At 39.2% G+C, this 20290-nt stretch overlaps 2 protein-coding genes across 3 annotated transcripts in view; one reads left to right on the top strand and one right to left on the bottom strand.

Annotated features, from left to right (window-relative positions):
• prkx (protein kinase X-linked) overlaps positions 1-20290 on the bottom strand; it is a 268673-nt gene that overhangs the window by 148028 nt on the left and 100355 nt on the right. The gene's annotated exons all lie outside the window — the stretch shown is intronic.
• Positions 538-18250, top strand: cd99 (CD99 molecule). The gene is made up of 13 exons (XM_018704505.2): positions 538-790; positions 3755-3793; positions 4411-4473; positions 5633-5665; positions 5772-5819; positions 5981-6019; positions 6988-7041; positions 7376-7454; positions 9460-9494; positions 10693-10713; positions 15927-16043; positions 16181-16234; positions 17265-18250. Exons 1-13 carry the CDS (start codon positions 727-729, stop codon positions 17291-17293), a joined length of 675 nt encoding a protein of 224 aa, XP_018560021.1. The 5' UTR covers positions 538-726; the 3' UTR covers positions 17294-18250.

Here is a 20290-nt window from a genome sequence, read left to right as displayed (position 1 = left end):
GGGCTGAGGAAATGAGGCTGGTTGCTCTGCAGGAGGAGACAGAGAGACTCAGAGTTTCTGACCGCGGTAACTGATCAGGATTTAAGTCTAAACCTGCTCTCTGGAGTGGACTCTAATTTACCATTTACAGTAAAAATGAGGGTCCTCTAATGATCCCCATCGAACACACCTTTTAAAGTGAAACACTAGTCCACTGTTCGTACCGTAAACCGCTGTTTGTCTCGGAGACTAGGACAGGAGAGTAGGTTCAACAAGTTACTTTCAGTTCAGTGTGACTGAGACCTGTGCCAAAATTAACAATGAATATAGTTAACATGTATACACTAGAAATCATTTATAAGGTCTGTAGCTCTGTTGATGACGTCACTCCAAATCAAACTTTTAATTGCGGAAACAGAATAACTTTAAAAAGGTAAAGTTAGTTGACTAACTGGTAGACTTACTTTGGTTTAATCTAATTACAACGCTAAAGGGTTAATCCAACATTTTCTACAGGCCGTGTAACGCCCATCTGAGAGGGTGCCACACCCAGCCCGTTCCCTGACTCAGGCTGTAAGAGGACACCAGTCTGGACTGGAAGGCTGTGTCCACAAATACCCAGTGGCTAAACCCAGACACACGCACACACACACACACATACACACGTACACACACACAGCTACACTTCACTTCACTTCAGACTAGTCAAAAACTAACGTAACAACGAAGAAAGAAGTTCCAGTCAACATGAAGTTTTCTCTGAGGATCGTTGTACTCCTGGTTCTCCTTGGTGGAACATTAGCAGATTTAGGTAAGAATTCTCCTCATAAAGTCTATGTTGTGTGGTTACAGGGTGGTTATGTGTTTAGTGTACTTGCCTTTGAAGGGGACGCAGGGAAAGTTTCAGGTTAATTAAAGACTTAAAGTGTTGTGGTGTTAAGCTCGAAGTCCTCTAACTGGGGCTGTGGTCACTGTCCAGTGGTCAGATCCTGATGGTGAACTATGTCCAGTTTTCCATCATGTGGACACAGCGTTCTTCAGCTCTGTGTTCACCACCAGCCTCTGTGTGAATCCTAAACTGGTTAGACTGAGAATACATTTGTCTCAGATGATGAGGTCTTACAGGCCCATCAGGAAGGTCACCTTGGACTATTTTCAGTTTTGGGGGTTTTTGCACATACTTGCAAATACTGAGGTTAGTACTAAAGCAAGAAATCCTACATCATTCACCTACATGAAGGTCTAAATTCTAAAACTGAGATTTGAATATATTAAACAGCATGCTAAATACTGGCTATGTGTAAGGCTTCAGAGCAGAAGGTTGCTTTAACCCCATGATAATCACAGTGTCCTCACTGACAGCAGTGATCCTTGTGGTTGTTGTGGTCAGTGTGTTTGGATAAAACACCTTATTTCTTGTTTAGTTTCATATGTGCAGGATTTTTTTTCCTGGGCTGCATTGGGATATATCCCAGAATTAGAAACAAGTTGTTGCGTGTGTTGTTTATGTGTGACAGGAAAGAAATATGGTTCATGAAGGTCCATTCAATATTTTTAGCCACTAAATAAAAAAAGTGAAAGTCAGAGTTGTATCTGTATCTGGTCAGGAGTCCGAGCGGGTTGAGATGAAATGAGATAGTGAAATATTATGGGGAACTCTGTATGCAGCTCAGGGGAATGCTATTCAACTTTGGCCTGCAGCTAGTTATTTTCATTATTTTATTGATAAACTGATCAATTGTTTGGTTTATTTTAGCTCAGAAAATACTGAAACATGTTTTATTAGTTTGTCCTAAAGCCCAAACTAATATACTCAAACTACAACAGCCCACAATCCCAAATCTGACGGAGGTGCGGTGTGAAAATAAAAATGTACAAACAGGTTTACATGAGACAGTCGCACTTATTTAAGGTAAACTACAAATATACAGACAAAGCTTTGTAACTACAAGGTTCTATTGGTGTAATCTTAAGTTATGTCCTATGTGCGTGTTCTTGCTGCATGTGCTTCCTGTGTGTACGAGGAGGAAGGCTGGTAGAGTTAACCACAGGCATGCAGATCAGAGATAGATGGCACGCTCTTTGGTTGAGGGAGTTTAGATTATTATACCGTCATGGTTGGTGATGTTGAGGCTGTTTTACTGAGATGTGATGTCTTTCCATTTGACCATATTCATAAATGATCATGTGTTATAATTCAGTGAGATTTATTTTTGTCATTTACAGCATCTGGAGCATGGTAAGAATGTTGAACCTCTTAAGAAGTGTTTTCAGACAACTTTCACATAGGAATAGAAAAGGGAAGTAATTATATTAGGTTTAAATAGCACCAACTGGTCTGAATAGTCTGTAGGCAAAGTGGTACTTGTACCTATCCACATTATTGTTTGATGAGCGCAACAATAAAACAGTGCTGACAAACATACAGAAAATAGTGGAAGGATCGACACACATCTGTCAGACATGTTGCAGCCATCACACCCTGGTTGTTCTGAATAGATTTCTGGTACAGGAGGTTCTCAGTGTGATTATGTGACTAGGTGTCAGGGTCACTGCTTACACCTCTCCTCACTAATCTACAGCTGTAACTCCACATTACTTCATCATGTTAACAATGGATCACATAACCACTTGTATGTAAGAGATTTTGCTTGGGGTGAATTATCACCAAAACCACAGTTCTCCTCAGCCCCTTTATCTCGGTGTTTTGGCTTTCTGGTTCACAGCCTTACCGAGGTGGGTCAGAGAGGAAACTGTCTGCAAACACCATAACAAACTGTAGAGGTGATGTCAGTGCTCTGTAAAACAGCATGTTATTGTTGCCAGAGAAATCAGATACTGCAGGTGTATATATCAGTCATTAGAGCTATATGCAAAGTATATGATCAGAATGGAATATATGCTTTAGTATGGCAGCTTGTGTCTAGTATTATGTATGACACCAGACAGGTTAGACAGTAGGTTATGAGAAGGGTTGGTGTGGTAAGCTTCGGCTTGCGAGTGTCCTTGGGTTGTTTTTATACTGTTGTCTTTTTAGCCAATTCATTTGCTTTGCTGTTGTTGTGAAGCTGTTTGAAGAGGAGTTGGTTCAGCACTAACAGCGCCTCAGGAACACTGCCATTTTCATTAATCAGAAACACGACACAGTTCTCCAGAGTCACTGTTAAGAAGGGTTCTGGTTTTCATTTTATTTCCTCTGTTTTTCCTTCATGTAACTGCTGTGCTTTGCTCTTTGGTTTGTGAGATTACACTGTGACGCCATCACACTAAAGTCTGTGTTTATCTGGGTACTGTATGACACTGTGAGATAGCTGAATTACAACGTGCAAAGATTAGTCAGTCTGGGAAGTAAGATTTAATTGTTTTATATCATATATATCCTAGTATTGGCCAGTCTGCTGTGTGCTTTATGGTGTCCTTTGCAAAAAGTGTTGGCATGTGCTTTTCTGTGGACAAACAGCTCACTAGCTTTAGTAGTGACTCATATTTCAAAGCTCCCAGGTCAGTGGATGAGTCAACTCTGCCATAGCAACCAGCAAATACACTGTATGACTCCCTGCAACACCCAAACACTGATCACATGTGTTTCCACTATGAAGGAAGAGACCGAGCGTTGTGTGGCTGGTGGCTGTGTACAGTTATAGGTAGTTAGAGAAAAGCAGATAAATCCTGTATCTGGTTCAAAACTGGTGGATCTGTATGATTTATTGAGGAGCTGATTTTCACTGACTGTCATGCTGAATGTAATGCTGTTCCTTGTGTCTTTCTCGCACAGGGTTTGACCTGGCGGATGCCATTGACGATGATGATGCAAGTGAGTGACTCTCTCTTTAGTAGGATATTAACAATCAAATCTGGCACCGATGATCATAAACAGACTAATCTAATTAGCTCAGGAAGGGTCCTGTTGGATCTGAGCAGACTGTGGTGCAGCCTTAGTATTCCCGAAACTGATCTGACTGTAGTCCCATTGAAAAGTAACTCATGTGGGTTTACAAAGGTTTTTGTAAACTAAAATCCTGAAGATCTCTAAATAGTGACCTCAAAAATTCCCATGATGATGGAAAATGTCTTCTTCGCCATCAAGACCAAGTCAAAACTTAGCGCTTGGCTGGAGCACATGGTATTTACATTCTTCCTAGTGTCAGGTGGTTTCATCCCTTTACCTGTTTGCTTCACATGTACAGTATTTTAATACAGCCCAGCTGCCAAATAAACTGAACAAGTATGAAACAGTGACCGAAATGAAACTGAAGCCTGTTAGTTGAAGAAGACTGTTAGATGTAGATGAAAGCTAGTAAAAGTTGAAAGTTCAAATGGTAAGTCACTCTGCTTTGAATGTAGGAGAAACACTGAACCTCAAGGGGAGGATGGCTAATGTTGCTTTTCCTGTCTGGTAGTAACAGTGCTCATTTCCTTTTGTTCCTTTAGAACCAACACCTCCAAAACCCAAGGAGCAACCAGAGAAAGAAAAAGAGAAGCCCAAAACTGATGGTTTGTATCATCTCACCTGTTAGAGAATAACAGCCAGGGTCAGGTCAGTCTGCTACGACTGTTTCATTGTGTCTCGTATAGAAAGGTTCACAAGAGGGTGGAGTTTTGGTTTCTGAAGTAGAAGGGGACACAGCAGAGTCAGAAGGGTTTGGTTCCTCATCCCCTTCAACTGCTCAGCTCCCTATCCATAAAAAGCTACACACACATACTGTATATCATATGCAATACTATTTATATACTAGTTATGTCATTCTATTTATATCATTCTACCAAATAACACATTAAAGACTGCATGATGATGAAATTGACTCTCTGAGAGGTGAGAACACCGTGACAGTATCTGTGTGTTAAACACAAAAATGCAGTCAGGATGTGGTTAGCTTTGCTTATCATAGAGACTGGAGAGGGTGGACGTGTTATAAAAGAAAAGCCAAACACTCACACACTGAACTGCACAAACCATCACACTATGACCCGGATGATGTCTAGTTGCTGTTATGTGAGTGCACACTGTTACCTGAGGTCTTCAACAGCCATCTTCTAGATGTTCTCGCCTCTTCTGTAGATACTCATGATTCCTAGAGGGATACTCACCTGATTGACTGCTGAGATCTTGGGGCTACTGTGATTTTGCAACACACAGCTTCACAAAATAGTTCACTTAGAAACCACAGTGTTTTCACATTTTAACCATATTATCTAAACCACTTGTTAAAGAAAGTGAGAACAAGACACTGCGTATACAGTGTACTGTAAATAGATAGAGCCACTTCCTGCTTCAGAGTTCATGGATACTACTAACAACAATAAATGGTATTGATAATCAGGTCAAACCATCTGAGCTTTGAAGATGATGATGACTGATGAACAATCTCAACAAGGCTTAAGGTTGTAAAGAGGCTGTAAAAGGTCTACATCCATGTGAATGGAACAGCTCGGTTTGCATCAGGGACGGTTTGGACTAATCCATGTGTTTTAAGCTACGCTTTTCACTGTGGTTCAGGAGGTAGAGCGGTCGCCCACCAATCGGAAGGTTGGTGGTTCGATCCCCAGCTCCTCCTGCTGAAGTATCCTTGCACAAGATACTGAGCTAGATACCTGTAGACTGGAAAGGTGCTATATAAGTACAGTCCATTTACCATTTACTTCTCCCCTTTAGGTGGGTTTGACCTTCTAGATGCATTTGGTCCAGGTAAGAAGCTTCATGTTCATGTATTTAGATTTTTCAGTTTTTTGATTGTTATAAAGATGTTTAAGATGTTTTCTTCTCCTTGTCCACATAAATAATATCTAATCAGATGTGGTACCGACCAAGAAACCCAGTAAACCAAGTTCTGGAGATTCTGGTAAGTCACTTCAATGTTAGACCTAGTGTTTTCTAGCCATGTGATAGTTGTTGTGATGTTGTTTTTGTGATCCATTAATATATTTACTTGCCTACTAATGTTTGAGGAAGATAAGTGGTGAAGTATTACTTGGTGAATGTTTGTGTGCTTGTGTGTTGTAGGTGGCTTTGATTTAAATCTGGAGGATGCTCTGGGTCCAGGTAAATCTGTCAGAGACTGAAGCTGATGGTGGAAAGTCTCTATACAAGCTCTTTTAAAAAGATATTTAAAAACATGATTTTTGCCTTAGGTCAATTGACTGTGATAAAACCACAAATAGTGACCGACCAGCTGTAGCTCAGAATCTGTAACTAGGCAACATTTTTACACAAAATTACAGAACCCTTTATGTTAGACATAGGTTTAATAAAATAGCAACGTAAGAGAAAGACAAAACATCATCAGAAAAGGTAAGCTAGTCAGAGTGACACTCAGCACTGAAAGAGTTTGGATGGTATATTCTTTTATTACTATCTTCAGAATCAAGAATGCAGGACCATTCCATGGAAGGAATAGATTAAACAGTGTGTTTGTCTGCTTTGTTTGCTGGCTAGCTCACTGCCTACAGCAGTAACTTTGTTACATTAGTTAATGGTGTTACAGGTTACATTTAAAAAAGCATCAGTCCCATACATGACAGTTAGATCATAGCATTTTACTGTCCTGCTCTAATGGAGTTAGGAACATTTACACTCCTTCAGCCTGAGCCAAACTTATCATCTAAGCTAGTGTTACATTCACCAAACACGCTGGTTAGCCATCATGCTAAACTCCTTTTCTTGTGATGTTAAAAATGAAACATTGTCTTTGAAAGACATAATAAATTATAAATTTGACCCCAGTCTTTCTTGCCCAAATATGTAAACTATGCAGCTGAACAGGGTCATGTTACATTTCAGACCAAAAGATCCTGTGACTGAAAGGTAGAACTAGTTTCAGAGGAGAAGCTGTTCAAAAAGAATTAAGACTACTGACAGAGTGCTTCACCCCTCAGTTGTTTGTCATAGAAAACATGGTGTATAATGCACATCATATCAGAGGTGGATGGTTGATTTCTGGCCTGTCCAGCTTTTCTTTTACCTTGAAAATGATTCAGTTTATCATTATGATCATGTATTTGCACCCCCAGACACCAACCCCAAACCTGACAAACCTGTTGTCAACCCACCAAAGAGTGGAGAAGGTGAGTCTTCAAATGAAGGACTTCAAATTTTGAATGGATGTTAAAGAACAAGACCATGTTTTTATTTCTTTCAATAAATCTCATGTATAGAGCCAAACCAACAGTGACTGTCACGTCCTAACATACCCTGTCTGTGTGTCACAGTCTGATGTATCTTCCCTCTCTGAGCCACACAGAGATCCACTGTGACTCAGTTGGAGAACTCAACTGGAGACTTTAGTGCTCTAATCTCAGTATAATCTATAATTACACTGAGATATAATTCAGAACATGTATGAATTGTATGTGAGTAGCATGATTGGTTTTCATACTTTGTTCTGTTGATTTCTTACAGGTGGTGGATCGTTTGGTGACTCTGACTTGTTTGATGTTAGTGGTGGGGACTACAAGCCTGATGGCGGCCGCTCAGGAGGCCGCTTCAGGAGGAGGTAACACATCACTTTGTTTTGGGCTTTTACCTGTGGTTCCAGCTGCGTGATCAAATGTCACTTTCATGCATTAGACAGTGAGCATACTGCAGAACATCATGGTGAAATAATACATCATTATGGCCACTGACACAGTGCCTTATATAACTATGGACTATATAAGGCACTGTGATGAAATCAGAGTGTCAGTGTTTAAATGTGAATTGCAGTATGAACCAAGAACAGCATTAGAGTTTGCAGAATTAAACATGCAAACATGTTCTGAAGAACTGGTGATTATATTTTATTTCTCTACCCATTTTTTTGACTTTTTACTGTGGGACTTGAAGATCTAACAATTTACAGATGGTTTGCATGAACACCCACAAACTAACAATATAGATTTTATAGAGCTGGGACACAGATAGCCTTTTCTACTCTCTGTAATATTTAATGTATACTTAGCAGCTTGTTTGTGTCCCATCTATAGTAACATGCTGGTTGCAATACTTTGGATTCTCCCCAGTACTACTCATTAGGCTTTTTTTTTTCCATTGTTGTGTTAGGTTGTCCTTCACTACATGTGACTCATCTGAGCTTAGTGTTACAGGAAAGTGATACAACATTTATTGAATGTCATGGTAACGCTGACAAATTCTGATCTGGCTAATTATGTGGTCATATAGATTTTTTTTTGATCATAAACATAAATGAAAATACAGAGAGCTTTGTGTGAAAGTAGTCAGGCGCTGTATGATGTGGTTTCATGCCTCTTTCCTGTGAACTACCAAATTCTCCAGCGTGCAGTTTTTTTCTGTTCATAGAAACATCAGATCTGTGTCACATGACTTTTCCACTGTGAACACAGAGTAGACGATGAAGAAAATCTGACCCAATTCTTATGTTATTCTTAGGGACCATGTTGTGATTTTCACTGTTTAAGCCCATTTATTCCCGATCGTGTGCCGTGCAGCAAACATCACATCAGTGCTGACAGTCAGAGTGTTTTAGAAATTGTGTTTTATGATTTAACAGCTAACAGCTAATGACGTGGAGATGTAGAGAGTGAAAAAAAAGGGGGTGAAGATGCAAATAAGATGATTTTATCTTACTTTTGCTTCACTATAAAGCAAACAGCAGAGTTACAGGGACCCTGAAAATACTGACTGACACGTGTGAGGATAAAGCACTGACCAGGGGATGTATCATGAGGAAAAACATTGTGTTTTAACAATCAATGATGAACATGCTGTGACTCACTTGTTTTCAGTCTAAAGTACAGCTCATGAGATATTAGCTCTCATTATAATGATCAGTAAATGTAAATGTAATTTCTCACTTTTAATCCTAAAAACCAGATGCATTTTCTGGAAGCCTTCAAAACTATACATATAACTATACACACACACACATATATACACACACACATATATACATATATATATATATATATATATATATATATATATATTTCACCATATAGTGTTTATAGGTTGTCATGGAGGCCTGTTGTTTATCCATTCTGAAATGATTTCTGTCAGATGATGATTAAAAGCAGCCTGTTTCCTGTCGGATGGTTCAAGGACAATGATAGAAGGCTCAGACTCAGCCTGTTTTATATCTTTGTGTCTCTGTATTGTTTTTCAGTCAGAGCATGGAAAGAATTTATTCTTCTACCAAAGAAAGGAAAAGGAATAAAAAGCCACAAGCTTTCAGCGTAATTAGAACCACATGGTTGGTTTTCACATCTGATTCTGCATGATCATATACATGAGCAAGCTAACCTAACCCGTTATTAACTGCAGCTTACTGCACTCAACTTCTACGCTGGATTTTTACTCACAGTGTATAAAATCCAGCTTCTGTAACAGGAAGCACAGTGATTAGACAGTAACACTGATCTTATGTAAATCAGTCACAGCCACAGTTACAGCCTCCTCTCAGGACTGTTGGATGGAAAACATCATTAGAAAATGTCTAACGTGACATTTCTCCTTCTTCTTCTGAATCCAGGTGGTGCAGTGGACCCTGGCTATGATCCTCACGGTACGTCTTCATATTTACTGCTCTTGCTTTGAGCCTGCTGACTGTCTTGAGACGTGCATCCCCATTGCTGTGATCGCAACAAGCCAATAAGGAATGCCTTAGTGGCCACTTAACAAACTGTTTAGGGACGGTGCTACATCTTTCCCCGTGATGTTAGATTAATTGTATCAGCCAAACCCCAGCAGCAGCACCATCCTCAGGTCTCCAATCAGCCTCAACTTAACAAGCTGAACTGACGATGGTGAACACTGTACCTGCTCAACATCAACATGTTAACATTGTGAACATATTAGCATTACCATGTAGGTGAAAGGGACAGATTTGAATAGGGGTTGTTATGGTTACATTATCAATGTCCTAAAGCCCTTTGCCAACAGATGCCCCACATACAAGGGCGGTCCAATAGTCATTTTTGCTTATGAAGGTTCCTAACTGAGTGAAATGACCTGGAAGTATCTCAGTGGCAGCCATGATTAGAGCTGGTCCAATTCTCTAAATGTTAAGGAAAGAAGCCTCAGTGCTTCCTTACTCATCTCCTTTAGCACAGGATACACTGAATCTTCCTTTATGAAAGGAAAGGAGAGAATACTGTCCCACAATGCCTTGCAGCAGCAGCGTTTAAAGCAATGCACCATCAGTAGTTACACCGCGGCAGATCCACAAACATGTAGTTTGTTTGTGACACGATCCAGAACTTCTGAAAATCCTTCCCCCTCTAAAAATACAATACAAAATACATTTTCTCTACTTAACATACGTATAAAAAAGGGTGGACCCGTTGCACAGTTCCTTTTTTAGCGTTATTTTAATGGCTCAACTTTCTCAACTTATACATTTGTTTCAATGCTATTATATTATCAGTGTTGGACAGGAAACCTTATTGAATTGTAGCCTACAGCGCTGAGTTTGTCACTGTACATGTCTTCCACATGTTAAAAAAAAGTTAGTTAAAAACAAGCCTAGTCTAAGTGCAGTGGAATTCTCTAAATACCGTGGTTCTCTTTTCCTTCCTAATTCCTTATCCTTATATAACTCCTTCACGTCTGGTTAGTGATTAGGAAAGCAGATTATTGGACTGCAGCCCACGTCACCTACAGTCTCTGTAGTAGTGTTTGTGTGAGAGTAGATTTTTTTAAATATTAAAGTGCCTGACCATGATAAGCATTGTAGATTGATTTGCATTTTGTTTTCCTTGCAGGTGGTGCTGACCAGCCTCAAGGTAAATCCATCTTTGATGTTGTTCTGTTCTTCGGATGTACTTCCTGTCTTTGTGTGTGTGTGAGTGTGTGTGTGTGGTGTGTGTGTGCGTACTTGTCAGTGGCAGCCGGGGCATCTTGATGCTTCCCTGTGGAATTGATCTGCTCTTGACATTTTATTGGGAATTTCTTGTTTCTTGTTGTAGAGGAAGTTGTGTTCCGCTTCTGTTTCTTTGCTGAACAGTTTTTGTGCTGGTCTTTGATTTATATATATAGATTTGAAGTTATGTTTGTGCCTTTCAAAGCACTGGCCTTTTCATATGTCAGATTCTATTTGTATCATGTTGGGATTGGAATTTTTAGCAGCATCGTTAAGTCTTCAGACATTTGATCAGTTGCATTTAGTTAAATTTGACCTGACAAACCTGGCTTCTTTGAGGATTATCTGACAGGTAGCTTGAGTTTCATTGCGGTATATTCTTCATATTGGTGCCCCAGGTCTGGTTTCTCTGGCTAAAAACCTGCTACGATTGTGTGTCGTTGCAGATCCAGACCTTCCGTGGGCCCAAATCCTGAAGATGCTAAATGCTAACATGCCAGAGGAATTCTATATGTGGATATCCAACTTAAAGCAAATCTTAACACCTCTGTTAGAGAGGGCCATGGATCTGCTGCAAGCTATGCAATGAGCCATCGGTCCACTTCTGTTCTGACTGACTCCCAGGTCTGAGGTTGCACTCAGTTGGTGGTTTACTGGTGGTTGAAGTGTTTGATGGACTCCAAGTTGGGAAAAAAACATACAGTAGGATGTTTGAAAGACAGGAATCAGAGAGGAATCATGTTCTCCAGAGGAAGCTGACGATAATATATTGGGGTTTTTCTGTACTTTGTGATCTGCACTGCTCTCCTGGGTACTTCTCATTTCAACTTGAGCTCTGACACTCCTCTGCAATGACAGGGAGTGGACAAAATAACAGAAGCACTTAACACATCTCTTAATGATATTAACTGGACTTAATGGTTATTTGTTAGGATCAGACTGATGAGGATTCTTGGACTTTGTCTACACAACCTGGCAGGTCTCTGTAAGAGAGACGTGTGCACCCAGCAGGTGATGAAAGAAAAAGTTCATGTGTGTGAACAATTTATTAATTACATCAGTAATTAATTACACAAATACAAATATAGAATTTGTGCTCACGTATTTAAAAAAAACCTCCTGTCACCTGCTAAGCTCCACGGTTATATCCAGAATATAATGAATATAGTAAACTTCTTCTCTTCAGTGATTAACAACACAGAAAGTAGCATATTCTCTAACCAACAAGGTATAAAGTCAGGGTGTTGGTGTAGCACTGTTGATCAGGCAGGAGACCTGAAATCAACATTTATTGCACGCATTTCTTTCTGTCTTTCCCTAAATTTAACCATGTGTTTTAGTTATCTACTCCTAAGCACAGAATGTTTGTTTATTAGCCATGCTCAGATACTGTAGAAAAGACTGCATGTGATCCACAGTATGACCAGTCTGTCTGACAATAGTGTTGGAATTACACGGGGGCTGATTTTCAATTATTGTGGACAATTTATGGACTGACAGATATACCAATACACATACACAGTATATATACTGTGTATGTGTATTGGTATATCTGTCAGTCCATAAGCTAGCTGTACAGTATATATACTGTACAGTGCATATGTAAAATACAGAGACTGAGCTAACTCTTGTATTCACTTCAGGTCTGTTGTATAGTGAAGTGTTTGTGTTATTTTGTCCCTTCCCTTTACATCAGTGTTAGAGTGACATATTTGACCACTAACCTTTACCAGTTTTTTTCATCCAGAGCTCATCTCCCCTCTGTTTGTTACAGCAGCTAACAGTAGCTAGCCCAGGCTTGTAAAACAGTGTACAGCCAGTTGTCACAGTTTACAAAGACAAAAAATGTTACACTCTCTGTGCCCTTTGACCCCTGGTTTAACACTGTTTGACACAAACAGCTGTGGGTCTGTGCTTCAGCTGGAAAGTCAGGGATGATAACACATCATTCAGAGGTGCTGCTGATTCCTCCCTGACAGCAGCTATGTCAGGTTAAAACAGCACTGCAATAAAATAATCTAACGTTGATTTGACCCTGTGATTCCGGACTTGCCAGACACCCGTGTATCTGGGCGTGTACATACTTTCCTTCTGCTCTCCACCCTGCTTCATGAAGTGCCATGACTCATTCATGTGTTGTTATTATACACCATAAATGTTGCAGTGGAGTGTGAGTGAATTCCTGTTACCTCTGTAAATGTAAATGTGTGGGCGACAGAACACAGCACATGTTGGTGGCTGAAATATATTTTTGTTCATGGTGGTTGTTATCATGGTGGTAGGCCATTGTTTTCCAGGTTTTTTATTTACTACTAAATAAGGCGATGGATAGAGCGCCGTGACTCACAGTGGATAAAACCACTCTGAGTAACTATTTAGTTAAATTTCATGTGTAGGAATTTTTAGGGAGTTCACGTAATCAATGAGCTGTAACTCAGGAAATAGAATTTAGTAAGCTAGCTTTATTTGCAGAAAATATCATCAGATATTAAGGTTAAGTCTTTGTGAGTGATTATCACTTCATGCCTGGACACGCCTGGTTTCTCTTTGTGCACTCACTGTCAGTCCTAACACAGTCAGCAGCAGTCTGCACACATTCTTAACATAACCAGCATTCACAGCACTCTGCTGAGATATCCAACATACAGAGCATGTTTCTTCTCATTTCCAAATCTTCTCATTATCAGTGATAAACTCCTCTTTTATTTGATCAGATGATGGGTTTTCCCTTTGGCACTTTGGCAGCTTCTCAACAGTTCTTTGTGTACTCTTTGGTAACAATTTATTTGTGAGAGGTTCTTTGTACTTTTTTTTTTTTCTCTTTGCCTTGAGTCTGTATGGGAGTTGTAACATTGCTGCAGTCACTGCAGTGTAAGACAGTCATGAGGTGTAATGTTTAATGATTAAACCAAACTTGTAGAATGGTGTGGTTTGATTTATGATACATCTGAGGGTAGGCAACTGATTCAGGCCTCAGGTTATCTATAACTGGCATTAAGCACAACTAAAGAAGGGAGGAACCAGCTCTTCTCTTCTTCTCAGAGTGGTAACTCAGTCAGATCTGAAGAAAGAGGAATCATACACACACAGTAGCTGCTGCTGTCAGTGTGTCACTCTCAATCTCTCCATTGATAACATCCATTCATATGCAGTGTAAAACTTTTTAACATCAAATCTTGCTTGCATCATTTTTTTCCATTACTTGGAGTAATCTAGCTTATTGTTGTTTGTTTCCATGGTTACAGTGCAGACAGGAGCTCATCACTTTTCATGGTGCAGATTCATTAATATGTAAAGAAACACAGCACAAAAACTGCCCAAGCTGTTTCCCATACTGAGCTCACTTCCAGCACACGGTTATGCTTCCTGTTTTCATCCTATCACCTGTGTGGTGGGAATTGTAGTTCAAAAACTCAAAACATATTCATCCCAAATTAATATGGGAAAGAAACAAAATTCGTGAATATAACATTTTTTGGGTTTGTCTTTTTATGTTTACACTATCAGTAGTTTGTTTGACATTACTATCATCATCAATATAAGACGGGACACTCAGCATATAGACAGGTAAGGAAATTAAAGAGGGCTTAAAGAGAATAAATAAATTAGAGAGATGACTAAAAACTAATTACAACATACAAATTACAGAATCCATTTTGTCTGAGACAAAATGTCTGTTTGAAATCTTATAGAAAAAAACAAGACATAATCTTTTGGGAATCTTTTCCACAACATCATTCATATGCAGATATAAAGCACATATAGCGTACTGTTAATACTGCATACATGTCTGGCTATGACACACTGTGAGACCTTCAGGGAGTAAAAAAGAGTGGAAACTGTCAGCGGTCGGGGGTCAAAGGGTTAAATATGTTTCTGTGTGATCACAGAAGCAAACCCCTGGGTAGGATAGGTTTAATCCCCCTAACTGTAGAATCCAGCCCTGACAAAAACACCAGCTCTTCAGGTGTCCTGCATGTGTGTGGGAAAGAAGAACGCTACATGCTCAGCATTTTCCAGCAGTAAGTCACGCTGTAGGCTGGCATCCTGTTTCTCTTTGTTCTGTTTCTATATGCAGGCTACCACCCCTCCGTTTTAGTATGCTGCACCATCACAAGACACACCTCTTACTCATGACTCACTGTGGTTTTGAAGTTTTGCCAGTCAACAGAACAGTGAAGCTCATTATCGATGCAGCCAGTGTGTTTGTTTCAGTGTCTCAGTCTTGTTTATGTGCGCGTTGCCTCCATGCCACACCCTGCCCTGGAGTTAGGGTGTGTTTGCTTTTAATCGGGATTTCTGGACCTTTTCTCTCTTTTATTCACTGACTGATTTTGCCCTCATTGTTAGTCACACCTTATTTCTTTGTGTTGACAATGGTCTTTTTCTGCTTTACTGCTTTTTAACCTCTGTTGTTTCTGGGCATTTTAGCAAGTAGATTTTGGCTGTTATTAAAGGTTATTGACTGCCATCTTGTGGAGAACTGAGGTTATGGCAGTTGAAAATTTGGGAACAAGGGCCCTAACTTATCAAACTTTTACCTACTATTCATCAAAATACTAAATTTAAAATTCTCTGAAGATCACCTTTAGGAGTGAGCAAGGAAGTGAGGAATAAGGTACACCAGAGAAAAAAATAATCAGATGAAACTCAGTACCAACTTTATTGTTGATGTACACACTGATGACTCGGATAATTGAAAAAAAAAAAAAAGTAGTGAAGAATAGCAATGTAGCATCCTATCAAATGTTTCTCTAGATAAAAGCCTATGAGAGAGCACCTGTAAATAGTAGGCTAAAATTACCTGCCCTCTAAGTACTGTGCATTCAGAAAGTATTCAGACCCCATCATCTCAAAGATGATCGGGAGAAATGGAACCTGAGCTAAATTTCAAGTGTCATAGCAAGTAGTGATATTTTTCCATTTTAGCATGATTCTGCAACATAACAATATGTGAAAAAAGTGAAGGGGTCTGAATATTTCCTGAATGCCCTGTACATACCATACCCTGAATTATACAGTCACGGTGCTTCGGATAGAACAGGTAACAGAAGAAAAGACTGATAGTTCAATGTAAACACAATTCACAAACTTTGGGTTTCCTTTGTGTGTGTGTCTGCGTGTTTTGTCCTGCAGAAGCTGGATCTGGAGCAATTGCAGGGATCGTCAGCACCATAGGAGTTGCTCTGTTGGGAGCAGCTTCCAGTTACTTTGCTTACCAAAAGAAAAAACTCTGCTTCAAGATACAAGGAGGTCAGTGTGTTTCTCTTTATCCACCAAAACGAAATGGCATATGTGGACAATATGTTGCAAAATTAGAGTCACAGAGAAAAGGATGTACAGTACTGTTATCACAGCAGCGATGAGAGATGCCACTGTTGTTTGTTCAGGTGCAGATCCAGAGAGTGGGAAAGGTCAGCATGGTACTCACTCTGATCCTCAAGGTGAGTGTCTTTGTTTTTCATGGATTTAAACTTAACTATTAACAAAGAGCTGTTTATGACATTATACTGATGGGTGAGTAAAAATCAACATGCAGTGTGTCAGTAAGACTCTCCAGATGAGCTGCAGTGCTCCTTGTCAGCGATTCTCTGTGTGTTGAACTCTACTCAAGGATGAACATAGTCCCTCATTTAGTCTTCCAATGATGGTGGTGGAAAGACTCTAAAACTTGCCACAGGTGTTCTCAACCCTCTTTCAAAGTCATATTTTCAAGGTCAGCTGGATCTGAGCAGATGCATTTCTATGTGGGAGCATATTGGTTCTGCAGTACATCTGTACACCTACATGTTCCATTCAGTATATTTCTCATCCCCTTTATTAATTTGAAAAAGTATCCTCATCCCTTTATTATGTAAAAGTATTTTATCGGCATAAGAAGCATATTCATAGTAAACCTTACCGACAGTAAGTAAAAGCACAGAATTATTAACAGCTAAATGTACTTTAAGTTTTCATGCATAGTGTCCCATCCTATATTATAGTATTGAATTATTATTATTATTATGAATGTGCCAGCAGTATTCTATTGTTGTAGCTGATTTTAGCTACTTCATACACTGCTGGGCAGCTTCAGTCATTACGATGCATCATATTTAAGATCATCAAATGTTGTGTGTGTAAAATTTTAATCTGCAAAGTAACCTGTAACTACATCCATAGAGTCCAGTATTTCCCTCTGAAATGTAGCAGAGCAGAAGTAAAAGGCACCAAATGTAAAATGCTAGTTCTTCAAAATGAACAGAGAACTGGAGTGAAAGTAGTGTTTTACTGTTACTTTACAAGAATGTAGAAAGCAGAATCATCTAGATATCCCCAACAGACCAGCTGTCACAGTATCTATTCAGCATGTCTGGCGCAAACATTGTAACCAAATCTGTGTGTAGACTGACACCTAGTGGTGACCTGCAGGTAGTGCGTATAGTTATATAATCTGACTCTTTGCACTCATGGTTCTGTTCTTTTAACTTTCAGTTCTCAGCAACTTGCTCAGGACCAACTAGATGCCCTCTCATCAGCACAAGATGAGAGACACAGACCTTCAGTCAACATTCAGTTGTCTCTGGTACAGAAAATCAGACTTTCTCTGGGTCTCTCTGCAGCCAGAGTCGAACTTAAAATACAGTCAGTTGTATATCATTTATTTTTTCTTTCTTTTTAACTAAATCATAATCCTTTTTATTAGAACAGCTGAGTGATGATTTCAACACATAGGAGTTTTGCACAGAAATTTGGGTGTGTGTGACAACTGGACCCATGAATACATCGTTTTGTTTTCCTTTCTGTCTGTCAGACCTGACATTTTAGTAATACTGTACATATGTGTTGTTTAACATGGTTGCTGCATGGGTGGGGTCAGGTAAGGTGTTTGCTACAGATGTTTTTTTCTTGTGATCTTGAGGGAATCAGTATAGCAGACCCCACCCAAGCCGGCATCTGAGAAGGATCGGAATCGAACTGTCATTGTATCTGTATCTGTCTGCTCAGAGTGGATGTACAGTATTTTCTCGTTTGTGCCTTAAATCCTCAAGGGCTGGTTCACCCACATTATAAGAAAAAAAAAAAGCTTTTGTGGTATTTAGGCTTGCACATAGTTTTATTTGTCCAGGTATCCAGTCTACGATTTCTGCCTCTGACCCAATACAATGGAAGTGAATGGAACTCAGTTTGTTAGATTTGAAAAATATAATTGTAATCTGTTTCCTGCTACTGTGGATAACTCCAGTGACAACACAGTGAGGCTCCATACACCTCCACAGTATTGTAGTGGAGGCAGAAATATCACTAACTGATAACTAAGAGTCTTGACAAATGACATTGGGCACTGTGGATAAACCAGCCTTTACATGTACACCTCAGATAAACCATACTTCATAAATTCCCAAACAACAACAGCTATATCATACTTAACACTCTGCTGCTCTCACTTTCTCTTTAATTTTAAATTTATTATAAATAATGTTTTCATTCACTCATGAATTCCAGTTGCTTACATTTTACTTTTTTAAATTTTTATTAGTGTTAAGTTGCTGTCAAATTAACTTGGCTCTTTCAATCTAAAAGCCTGCCAGGAACAGGAGGGCTTTGCTGTTTAATTTGGGAATTTACTGGAGCTAATCTGAAAATATATAAGAAAAGCTAATTCACTGACAGAAGAAATTTAAAAAACTGCAAGCCACTGGGAATAATGAGTGAATGAAAACAGTGTTTGTGAAGAGGAAGTGAGAGCAGAAGAGTGGTGAGTATAACATGACTGCTGTGATGGAGTTCATCCTGTGGAAGTGAATGTTAGAATGAATTTATCAAGACAACCTGTATACATGGAGGGAGTTTTGACTTTGCACCAACAGCAAATTCATCACTAAAACGGGGTAGATTTCAAATAAATTCCAGTGATCTCTGCAGTTGAGGTAAATAATGGCTCTAGTAATCCTTCTACAGTATAACACAAACATGTCTCAGTCATCATGTTATTGGATCTAAATCCAACTGAAGGAGCTTTTTAATCTAAAACACTGATTATGGTGTGAGGAGATGGAGGTTATGAAACACAAAGGAGAAACTTGCTACATGTATACACCCAGTGAATGACATATTGTTGTGAATGAGATTGTTTCATTCATTCATTGTTTTGTATCACATATGTAAATGTAACATACAGTATGAGTATCAGCATTTTGCTTGTGTCATGATTGACCCCAAACTTCAAACTACTACAAACAGACTATTTTTGTCTGTAACTTCAGTCCGTAAAGTCTTACTTTCTCAAAGCCGCGCTAATCAATATGTTTGATTAGAAATAACCTGATGGGATGGAGCGTTGCAATTTTGTGTTTTTTATCACTTTTACTTGGCGTCAGCGCAACAACCATCAGACACTGGCGGCGTGCAGTCCACGCGGATGCACTTGTCTGTTTTCACTACATGTCCATGTATTATGTTATCTGTGCTGATTCTCCCTGACACAGCCGTGTGTCATCAGTTTGTCTGAGTCACAAAGAGGCAAAAAAGGAAGTATGATAAAATCAGAACTATTGCATCATGGGATTACAGGTGGGGAAAAATGAGTTGCTTCCTTGTGAGCTGTAAATACTTGAGAATAATGTGTATAGATGTTTGCTGAGTTTTGCTTTAGGCTTGATACTGTGTGTGCTTTGAGCATTTCAGTATCAACAACCATGATCTCAGTTTGAAGTGTATTTTAGGAAATGTTTCTACTTGTCTGTGTTTTACAAGCATAAAGTTTATCTAGGTATATAACATGTGTTGACTCGATGATTGTTACTTTTGTGAGTGTGTACATGTTTTCAATAAAGTTCTGTTGTATAGTCTATGAGTGGTTTGGGCACGGATGTTCATTTTTGACCTTGGTATCTGTATATGTAACAAAATAGTATCAACACAATGTCCACTAACTACCTTTTACACAGTCTTCATCAACAGAACTGGTTTGGTTGTTACTGGACCCAACCCTCTACACAGTGTTAAACAGGAAATGGCTCTACCAAGCATTATCCTATCCTATATGAATATAATCAGATGAAATCATTTTGTTGCTAGCTACTGTTATTGGAGTCTTTAAGGGGTTTTTGCAGTCAGATTAAAGTCATCTTCAGTAGACTTGTATATATATATATATATGTATATTTCATTCTAATCATGACATTCAAAAGAGTGTGGATTATGTATTTATATACAGTACCAGTCAAAAGTTTGGACACACCTTTATTTTTATTTTTGTATTATTATTTTCTACATTGTAGATTAATACTGAAGACATCAAAACTGCTAAGCTGACCTTTCTACATCACACAAAGACGTGGCAGATGGAACCAAAAATCTCAAATTTGGACTCATAAGACCAAAGTACAGGTTTCCACTGGTCTAATGTCCATTCCTTGTGTTTCTTGGCCCAAGCAGTTCTCTTCTTCTTGTTCTTCCTCAATAGTGGCTTCTTTGGAGCAATTCGACCATGAAGGCCTGATTCATGCAGTTTCCTC

The sequence above is a fragment of the Lates calcarifer genome, linkage group LG7_2, assembly GCF_001640805.2.
Source record: "Lates calcarifer isolate ASB-BC8 linkage group LG7_2, TLL_Latcal_v3, whole genome shotgun sequence".
Classification (NCBI taxonomy): domain Eukaryota; kingdom Metazoa; phylum Chordata; class Actinopteri; family Centropomidae; genus Lates; species Lates calcarifer.
The sequence above is the reverse complement of the archived record's forward strand: the minus strand, read 5'-3'. Positions and strand labels throughout refer to the sequence as shown.